This window comes from Quercus suber, unplaced genomic scaffold, assembly GCF_002906115.3.
Source record: "Quercus suber isolate HL8 unplaced genomic scaffold, Cork oak 2.0 scaffold_11, whole genome shotgun sequence".
In the NCBI taxonomy this organism is placed as follows: domain Eukaryota; kingdom Viridiplantae; phylum Streptophyta; class Magnoliopsida; order Fagales; family Fagaceae; genus Quercus; species Quercus suber.
In genome coordinates, this window is record NW_027069477.1 from 1416352 (window position 1) to 1427321 (window position 10970).

The 10970-nt window shown below is 39.1% G+C and overlaps 2 protein-coding genes across 2 annotated transcripts; both read right to left on the reverse strand.

Annotated features, from left to right (window-relative positions):
• Window positions 1–1946: 1946 nt before the first annotated feature.
• Window positions 1947–2864, reverse strand: LOC112021721 (uncharacterized). The gene has a single exon (XM_024054288.2). It carries the CDS (start codon window positions 2862–2864, stop codon window positions 1947–1949), a length of 918 nt encoding a protein of 305 aa, XP_023910056.1.
• Window positions 2865–6932: 4068 nt separating this feature from the next.
• LOC112021717 (umecyanin) lies at window positions 6933–8306 on the reverse strand. The gene is made up of 2 exons (XM_024054285.2): window positions 8045–8306; window positions 6933–7374 (listed from the first exon to the last, which is right to left on the reverse strand). The coding sequence occupies exons 1-2, from the start codon at window positions 8232–8234 to the stop codon at window positions 7034–7036; spliced, it is 531 nt and encodes a 176-aa protein (XP_023910053.2). The 5' UTR covers window positions 8235–8306; the 3' UTR covers window positions 6933–7033.
• Between the last annotated feature and the right edge of the window lie 2664 nt (window positions 8307–10970).

Genomic DNA, 10970 nt, shown 5'->3' on the forward strand with positions numbered 1-10970 from the left:
CTTTCCTCGTGGGTCTGGGTCACCTTCTCTCTCTGCTTACTCTCTGCATACACTCTTTTTACCGCCCATTTTTCCAACCCCCTCTTCTTAATATTTCCTGTATTTATAGTCCATAGTTTAGTGGAGACGTCATAATTACTTGCTAGTAAGTGCAACTGGCGGTCCAGTATTAACGATCGTAAATGGGTGGTTAGGTGGGAGTGGGATGCGGTGAGGGTGGTGTTGGAACTTGGTTCCCACCCTCACGATAGTTCTCGGCAGCGGTGCTTCTCCGAGATACTGCCGGGCAGGTAAAGGGCGGGCGTCCCGAGAGTCGTATATTTACAGCTGTTCGGAAGGTCGTTGCCGAGAAATGATGAAAAGGCAAGGATTGGGCCTGCAGCACGCGTGGCCCGGGGGTGGGACGCCAAATAGAGGGAGACCAGCCTTATGGGCTATACACCCAGGCCAGGGTCCGAAGCCTGATATAAGAAAAGGTGCAGGGGCCCGTACATTAGCCCCCCTTTGATTCGCTCCCCATTCACGGGGGTGAATCAAGGATCACATGGGGCGAATACTCGTCTGGGAAGTTGAAGGGTCAGTGCTCAGCCGTTGTTGGGCGCATTAATGCATGTCTCAAAAGACGAGTTTGGAACTGACTGACGGCCTACCCGTCATCATTGTCTGACGGTTCGTGAACCGAAGCGTTACGCGTGTGGCAGTTGAAGCGACGGCCCACGTGGTTTCCCGCCAGTGGATTATTTAATGCTCCCTACTTTACTCCCACGCCTATAAATAGTCCCTCTAGTTACTGATTTTCACTTTCGCATTCCTCACTTTACAATATCTTACTCTGCCGAGCATCCCTCCTTCGTGGTGCACCCTTTGGCCCAGAACACACTTCCTCCTTAGAGCCTTCAGTAAGTTCCTTTCCCTCTTATCGCTTTTTCTGTTTAGCCAGTTCAGTCTATTCTTTGATAATCATAGCATTTCTTTTCTTGATTTTCTTTGAAAAACACTCGCTTTGAAAAATGAGTTATTCTCAACACCCTCTCTATCCACAATGCTGGGAAACCCATCTTTTCCATAATCCCCTGCAGAAACTGCCACTCCACACGATCATAGGCTTTACTCACATCCAATTTCAATGCCAAAGCCCCTTTCTTCCCCTTCTTCCTAGCATGCATAGTATGTAGTGTTTCATATGCCACCAGGACATTATCCGTAATCAATCTCCCTGGTACAAAGGCACTCTGGGTGGGCGATATTATATATGGAAGCACCTGTTTCAATCTGTTTGCCAAAACTTTTGACATAATCTTATAAATCACATTACATAAACTGATAGGTCGAAAATCAGACATTTTATCAGGATTTTTCACTTTAGGAATAAGAACTATGTTTGTGTGATTTATCTCAGATAACATGTGCCCATTATTTAAAAAATCCAAGACAGCCATAACAACATCATCACCCACTATGTGCCAAAATTTTTGAAAGAAAAGGGCATTCATACCGTCAGGTCCAGGAGCTTTTGTAGGTCCCATCTGAAATAAGGCCACTTTCACTTCTTCTGGAGTAAACTCCCTAGACAGAGCCTCCTGCATTTCTTCAGTCACCATCTGTGGAACAGCATCTAGGCACTCCTCCATCCAGTCACATGCTCCTGCCTGGAATAGGTTTTCAAAATAATCAGAAGCAACTGTCACCACCTCCTCTGTTTCTTCCACCCATTGCCCATGGCTATTTTTAATACCCCGGATATGATTTTTTCTCCTTCTTTGTGTAGCCTTGGAATGAAAGAACTTAGTATTTTTATCACCATGCTTCAACCAAGAAATTCTAGACCGTTGGGCCCAATAAATTTCCTGTTTTTGGAGGAGCTCATCCATCTTTTTGTTCAACTCTAAATATTCGGCCTTGTTATCAGAATTCATTTCCTCTTCATTTAATCTGTCCAGCCTTTTCTAAATTTGTTTGATTGCCTCCGCATCTGGAGTTGTTCTTGTCGAACCCCACTTCATTAATTCTGAACCACAGACTTGTATCTTCTTCAATGTTGAAGCCAGTCCCTGCTCAACAATCAACTCACTATCCCAGGCCTCCCTAACCGTAGGCTCACAATCCTCCATAAGTAGCCAAGACTCCTCAAATTTAAAACCTCTCTCCCTTCTTTGTGGAACAAAAGATTGAACCTGCAAAAGAATTGGTAAGTGATCCGAAGCATGAGTGGAAAGGTGCAAAACTTTGCTCATTTGAAATTTCCCAATCCATTCTTTATTGGCCACGGCTCTATCCAGTCTTATTTTAGTATTTGCCTCACCCGGTCTCCTATTATTCCATGTAAAAGGATATCCTGTATAACCCAAATCCTGAAGCTGACAAGACTCCAATGCAGCCCTAAAAGCATTAACCTGTGAATATTGTGGTGGTCTTTTACTTTTCTTCTCAGAGGCATGTAAGAAAGCGTTAAAATCTCCTACAACCAGCCAAGGTCCTTCCACAAATGTCTTCAAATATTCCAACAATCTCCAAGACTTTTCCTTTTGTTGAGCCTCAGGCCATCCATAGAAACACGTCAAAAACCATCTGAAGCCGTCTTCCTCTGTAACTACAGCCAAAACATGGTTCACCGTGTAGTTTATGACCTCCAATGTGATAGAATTTTTCCATAAAAAAGCTAATCCTCCACCTGAATCCGGATGCTTCACAATAACTTTATTCTGGTACGGCAAATTACCATATAATTTTTCAAACCCATCTCTATCCAGTCTAGTCTCCATCAGAAAACAGACTGTGGGAGCTTGTTCCCTCACAATCTTGCGAAGGCTACGACCTGTCCAAGGGTTCCCAAGCCCTTGGCAGTTCCAACTTAATAGCCTCATTGCTTCCGGCAAGGGTGGCTATCCACCCCCGCCGATAAATCTTCTGAAAAACCATCCTCATTGTGTACCTTCCCTCTCTTATGTTCATTCCCATCAACTTGCTCATCAACGTCATCTCTCAAGTTTCTCTTCCCAAGAGTTGGGAGTGTGATTGCACGGGCTAATCCACCAAGCCCAAATTCCATTCTATTAAACCGGGTCCATGTAGATTTGGGCTTAAAGTTTGACAGCCCAGCTCCTTCCACGGTAGGCTGAATATTGCAAGGCTCATGTTCAATACCCTCCTCTGATCTGGACACCACGTGCACCTCATTCCTATTAGCTCTTTTACCTTCATTCTTATTCCACGTATTCAAATTAGGCCCACCATTTAGTGCTAGCTGAATATCCGGTTCTGAAATTACTACCCCAGTATTCTGTGTCTCCACGTCAGCTCGCTTTGCACCCAACACAGCATCAGTTTGCATGGAATCCGTAACTGGCCCATGATTTTCGGCTTCAACTTCATCAACTACCCTAGGGTTTGCAACACTTACTTCAACCGCCGTCTGCATGTAGGCAGCCACCGGAGCTTGAACCTGACCGCTACTTGCGCCTTCTTTCATGGAATGATTATACACTGTGTCTCCGCCCTCCCCAGTAACCACATCATGCCTGGACTGCCCAGACCGTTCCTTTCGCCAGTTCAACTCTACTCCAGCCTCTTCCCTTCCATACTTCCCACGAGGAGGTGATCTAGTTCGTCCCCCCAAAGCTTTAAGCCAATCCCCATATTGACAAATAACCTCCCCAACGTTTTTGGTTGCCGCAAAATAAGGAGCACAATGCTTTAAATCATGACCAAGTAAACCACAAAAGTGACAAAAAAGAGGGAGACGCTCATATTTAAACGTAACCCAATGATTCTTGCCATCAGAACCAGCCAAAAAAGCCCCTCTCCGGACCGGCTTTGCTAGTGGAATAGCAACCTTGACTCTCATAAAGTAATTTTGACCCTCAAGCTTCTGTCTTTTCTCAACCTCAACCACTGACCCTAATCTACTCCCCACAGTTTCTGCAATTTTAGGCGACACCAAGTCAAACGGGGTGCCCCAGATTTGCACCCACAAGGCAACCGAATCAAATCGAACATTATCTGCCGTCATCCCTGCTTTCCAACGAGTCAACAACAGAACCTGATTATCAAAGGACCACGGCCCTCCCTTCAGCACACGATCCATCTCAAACTCAGTTTGGAACTTGATTTGGAAAAGATTTGTACCCACTTCTATCATCTGAACTCCTTCCTCCAAACCCCATACCCTTTTCATCGTAGTTAAGGCTGCCTTCTTATTGAAAGACCGACAAGTAAGAAACTTCCCAATTAGACTAAGAACACAACTCTCCATCCCTTCTTTGCGCCCTTCCTCCGGAATCTCGATAATCTCTTCCTCCTCCGAAGTAAGCTTCATATTTTTCAATATACTTGTAACATCGTCTGCCATGATAGCCGGAAAAAGAAAATAAAAGGCAAACCCTTAAGAAACCCTAAGGGAGGAATCTCACGTAGTAACGAGAGAGAGAGAGCTCCTACAAACGAGGAGAGATACAAAACTTTACCCTTTACTTATTTTAAAAAGTCAATGCCATTTGTTTTCTATAGTTTAAATTAACGACGGTAGTTTTGAAAATTTGTACATTTTTAATTGACAAACAATACATTAAATGATGTTCACTTAAAAAGTTGGATTTTATAAACAAGACCAACTTTTTGGGATTGAGGATTTTTTTTTTAAAGAAAGTAAAAAAAAAAAAAATTGATTTGGTTAGAATTAATTGAAAAGTAAACACTTTTATACTTGAAAATTATGTCCAAAAGAAAATATGAAACAATATATTGGCATAATTATGGGATAATTATATAATATTAGATGGGACAGGAACCAAACATTTACTTTGTAGTTTGTGCAGTGTGTTACTATTTAATTTATAGTGTGTTGTAACTTGTAAGTAGAAAGCAAGCTGCACATACGAATAAATAACCAAAAAAAAAAAAAAAAGAGAAAGGAAAAGAAGAGAAAAGAAAAAGGAGCCACACAATACTAGCAGCTGGGTGAGGACCGAGGAGGATATTTGGTTAGTAGACTCGGTACCATTTCAAATCCAAGTTTTGGGATTCATGTCAGCGAAATCGTTTGGTCGTTTAGATCGTAGGTTCAGCTTCTCCTATTCTTTGCGTTCTCCTCAACCACTTTAGCCATTCAAATCATTGACCAAATATCTCAAATCTGAAGCATCTTCTAGACAAGTCAAACTTGCTCCAAATAAACATTTCTTAATTAGATAAAATCAACCGAGATTTTTTTTGGGGCTCCTCGAGTGATAAAAAGAGGATGCACATGATGGGATGGAGTAAAATAGTGAAGTCTAAAGATGAAGGGGGTTTAGGGATACAAGCGGCTAGGGCGAAAAATATAGTGTTGCTCTCTAAATTGAATTAGAGGATGTACCATGAACAAAATGCTCCGTGGGCCAAGGTGTTACTTAAAAAATATTGCTCCTCTTCGAGAGTAAGGTTGAGGGACCTGGAAAAACTTCCTTCATCTCCTAATTGGAAAGCCATCAGCCTGGGTTTTCCCATATTCAAGAAAGGGATTTGTTGGGGAATTGGAAATGGCCACGGGGTCAGAGCTTGGTTGGACAACTGGATTAATGGTGATTCCCTTCAAGGCATGATTGAAGGACCTTTAAGGCAAGAAGATCAAGAGCTGACAATGGCTGATTTGTGCCGTGACCATGAATGGAGATGGGAACTCCTTTCCTTTGATCTACTAGATTCAATCAAAAATAAGGTTAAAGCTATCCCAATTCAGTTGTTTGGAAATAGGAAGGATTCTCTCATGTGGAAGTACTCCAAAGATGGAGATTTCTCCACTAATTCAGCCTACCCAGCTAGCCAATGAGGATGATACAACTGGAAATTAGTTTCAAGGGCAGTGGCTTTGGAAACTTGATATACTACCAAAGATTAGTGTACATGGTAGCATCCCTGTGAAAAGTGTGTTGGCGACAAGGGGTATTAACTGTGACAAGACTTGTCCAATGTGCAATTAGCATGAGGAAACCATTGTCCATCTCCTTCGAGATTGTGAAGTTGCTCATGACTTGTGGTGTAAGTTGGGGGTACCTATCTCACACATAAACTCCTTTAATGAAAATCTTGAGAATTGGCTTAAAACAAATTGCCTAAGCATAGCTAGGCATAAGACATCTATTCCTTGGTGCACCTTATTTCTAATTACAATTTGGTGTTTGTGGAATAATAGAAATAAGGTGGTATTTGAAAACACCATTCTGAATCCCGAGTTGGACAAAATCTGCATTGGTCAAGCTAGGGAATACTTTTTCTGTGAGAGCAAGATCCGCGAAGTCTCTTCCAAAATTGCTATCCTAGTAAGGTGGGCTAAACCGTTAGTAGGATGGCATAAGCTAAACACAGATGGAGCATCATGTGGAAATCCAGGTAAGGTCGGTGGTGGAGGGTTAATTAGAGACTGTCATGGAATTTGGGTTAAGGGTTTCTCGGGATCAATTGGGCACACTACTAATGTTATGGCTGAGTGGTGCGCTTTGCGAGATGGTTTGACTTTGGCCATTCAATTGGGAATAAATCAGTTAGAGGTGGAGCTTGATACTAAGGTGATTGTAGAGATACTAAATGGTGCTGATTGTCCAATAGAAGCTATGCTCCTCTGTTGTGTGATTGCAGGTCTCTCATAGCCAGGTTCATGCAGGTCCGGGTGGGGCATGTGTTTAGAGGGGCAAATACATGCGTTGATTTTCTAGCCAAGAGGAGCTGTCCATGATGGAAAATTTTACTGTTTTTGATGCCTCCCCCTCTGATGATTTAAATGTTTTGATTGATGCAGATGTGAATGGGCTGTATTATTATAGGCGTGTTGCCACTACTTTGGCCTTTGTGGCCAGTATGTAATTTTTGTTTGTTGTGTTTCTATATATTCAACCGTTTAACCCAAAAAAAAAAAAAAAAATCTTAATTATTTTATATTGATTTCGCAAGATACGAGATGTAAATAATCGTTTAACTGAAAATTATTAAATATCCGTACATATGATAAGAGACATGATGCTCTTATTCTATTAAAACACGGGGATAAATAAAAAACAAATCAATAATTAAGAATTTGGGGACATTTATAAGAAGTCAAGAAAGAGATGGCTGTGGTGGTGAGCACAGCAAATAAGGCACCAACTGTTAGAGATGAAGCGGAGTTGGGCAGCGATTCAGTTGGCGATCCAGTGGATTGAAGCTTGAAAGAAAACTTTTGGCCTTGTTCACAGTGGTTACCAACGGTGCAGATGATGTAGTAAGCACCGGCAGTTTGAGGAGTGTATCTCATTGCGCTAGAATTTTGGACTTCAAAAACAGATGACGTTACTTTTGTGCAGGCATTATATTCAGCCTCTGATACCGTGACCACATTGTGTGTCCCGTTTGTCGCATTGAATGCTGGTCATTGGAAGGAAAAATGACGTTCATCAATTCGAAATCGAGAGTCATATACCTTATAAGTCTCATTGAATATGACAAATTAAAAGCCAAATAATTTGATAAGTTTATGTCATAGCATTTTAATTAATGTTGTAATAATGTTAAAAAAAGATAATGAATTTTGTGAAATTTATATGCTAGAGTTTATTATATTGATTTATCAATCAAAACCCATAAAAATTGAATGTTCTTACATATGATGATACATGATCATATTTTTCAAAATACACAATAAATAGAATAAAATCAAATCTATTTTTCTTATTCTTATTGTGGGTTTGGATACACGTTGCGATTATTGCGTTTTCGCCTTTTTTTTTTTTTTTTTTACGCGTTTCAAGGGGATAACAGCTACTGTTCATAAACAGTAGTTGTATATTTCTGACTTTTTAGCTTTTTTCATCAGTTTGTGGGTCTTGTGCACTATTCATATATGGGATCTACAAAATTCAATTTTCAGCAACTTTTTCATTAAAAATGAGTCTCACAGTACTATTCACATATTTAAAAATTATTTTACTACAGTGTTTTCAGTTTTCAGTTTCTGCAAAATAAATTCTATCCAAACGGATATTGTGAAAAACTGAGAAGAACCCAATTTAAGACAAAGAATTTCAGAATTGCTTACTAAATTCGTCGCCAAGGAAGAATGTTTTTGAGCTGGCCCAAGTAGAGTAATAGGAAGTATTTGGGGGTACAGTCCAGCCCAAGCTGTCTCCTACTTGATATTCAACTGTAGCCGTAACTTGAGTGGTTGCAGCATTTAGTAAAGCCACCCCAACAATCAAGCACACAATCAAACCCATGCGGATAGCCATTTTTTGCTGTGTTCTACAGTTCGTCCCTGATGTGCTGCTACCTCTTAAAAATGTGTTAGTGTGTCTATGCGATACTATGAGATAATGCTTTCGGATATGGATATATATAGTTGTGAAGTTACGTGTGGTTATTAACAAAAGAAAGAAATTTCAAAGTAAAAAAACTTGGACTCGCACTATTTTTATTAAGATATTATGTCGGCTGTGGTATATGTCACAGGCAGAGGCGGCTTGATGCTTTTGGGGTTTAAGGCGAAAATTGATTATCTTGTTTTAAATGCAAAATTACTACTAATTAACATAAACTACGTATGATTTTTTCTTTTTTAGAAATTTTATAAATACAAAAAATTTGACAAAACTTTTCGCATTTGTTGATGTGGCAAATTGATAGTGATAAGTAAAAGAGTAGTATTAGTAGTAGATTTAGATGAGAAGTAGTGAAAGTTTGCTAACTGAACTCTTATTATTATTCTTTGTTTTTTTAGAAGCGCAGTATTTACAATATATTTCACAACAAATCCTAGGTTTTAGTTCAATTAGTAAAGTCCCTGATAGTTGAATAAGAGATCTAGGGTTCAATTTCCGCCGATACCAAGAATCGATTGGTGTATTGGTTTGATAATAAAAGTTATCATCAAGAGTGAAAGCTATAGGTTAAAACTCAAAAAAAAAAAAAAAAGAATCATAGGTTTTAAGTTGCTTCTTGTTTTTTATTTCAAAACACACCTATAATTATTTTTTTGGCCATCAATAACAGGCTGTAACAACCTACTACTTAACATTTGTTGTAAAAGTGTTGTGAAAAATATTGTGGACGTAGCATTTTTCTCTCTTTTTTGTTTATTCTTTATTTGGTAAAAATGTATTATTTTATTTATTGAATATAAATAACCCTATTGGTTAAAATTTATGAGCTTTTTTTTTTTACTTGGGGCCTTAGGCAACGGCATTATTGCTTCAACCATTCAGCCGACACTGGTCACAACGTGGCAGTCTGGGAGAGGCATTCAAATGGTTCATTGAGAAATCTTCAAAAAGTAAAATGAATTAAGAAATAGATATAGGAGAATACAGAATAGTTAAACACGCAGCCCATCAAAATATTGCATTCCTTTATTGAATACAAGTGTAAGAACATTCTCATCAAGAATTCTAAAAAATATAGTAACTCAAAACACTACTTTATTTATTTTAAAGTCTCACTTTATAATACTTCCAATATCAAAAGTTTTATTTTTTTTACCACGTCATTTAAATATTATTTTTTTATTCATTTTTTATTCATCATCTATTTATCTTTTTTTTTTTATTATTCATCTCCACCACAAATCCACAATCCACACAACCACCACAAACTCACCACTCACACTCATCACCCACACCACAACCACCACAAACTCACTACCCACAAACCCACCACCCACACCACAACCACCACAATTAGTGGCTAATGAAAGACCCACATGAAAGACAAAATAAAATAATATTATTTGTGTATAACATCTAGCTACAATATATTGTCAAAGATAACAGTCTACCGTAGCTAAGTGCTAAAATTTTTTAAGTTTAGTAGCTTTGATGTTGAGGGCTTTTTAGTGGTTTGGTGCTAAAATAGATATTTAGTACTTTTCACATCTTTGATGTGAATGCTCTAAGCAACGATAATAAAATCAAAAGAAATAAATATTCAACAAACCAACAATTACGGCTTGTTGAAAAGGCTAATTGGTATGGGTGGTAGCGTGGCAAGTGTCTGAGTTCTCTGATGTAGTCCAGCACCATAGGCCTAGCCTGAGAATGAAAGAATGAGGTCCTATATCATACATGGCCTGAGGTCCAGCCCAATGGTAGGCTGGGGAACTGGGATGCATTAGTGTTAGAGTTATGTCCCGCAACTTACCAATTCAAATTGACGAACTTTGAAGTTTAAATTATTATCCAATTGTAGATTAGGATATTATTTTAGATCCTGTTCAGCTTTGTTTTATTTTCAATTTGTATTTAAATGGGAGTTTGTTCTTATTTTTTGGGATTAGATAATAAAAGTTCAAATAGCGTTGAAAACATGTACATTATGAACGTTTAGACCCCCAAACAAAAAATTACCAATTCAAGCTTTATATCAAACAATGTATGTGCGGAAAATGATAACAAGTTTAAAACAAAATTTATAAACAATCTAAACCATAAATAATCACAACCACATCAGTAATTAAATGGTAAAGATAAAGGGAAGAGAGACGTAAACACAAGGACAACACACAATGTGTTATCAAAAAAGAAACCGAAGCCCTCGGCGTAAAACCTCTCCGCCGCCCTCCAAGCAGTCAATAATCCACTAGAAAATGTAATTGGGATACATAAATAGCAATAGACTCTCCAAGCCTAATCTACCTAGGTACTTAAGTCCTCCAAGCTTCTTACTCCAACGAGGTTGCATAGAACCTTTTTCTTCTCTAGCTTACCAGATTTCGCTATAAACCATAGCATCAACCAATAATCATTGGTCTCTTCCAAACTGCTTCCCTTAGCACCAAAAGAACCTTCTCACAAACGTGGGTATGGTAAGAAAAAGATTTGGTCAAGAACCTCTCAAGGATATATCAATGGAGAGGAAGAGAGTAGAGGAATTTGAAGAGTCTCTTTCTGAAGATTGTGGATGAGGCAATCTTGTTTTTCTCTAGGGTTTCTCCCTCAAAATTCTCTCTGGAAGCTCTCTACATTTCGTGGGAA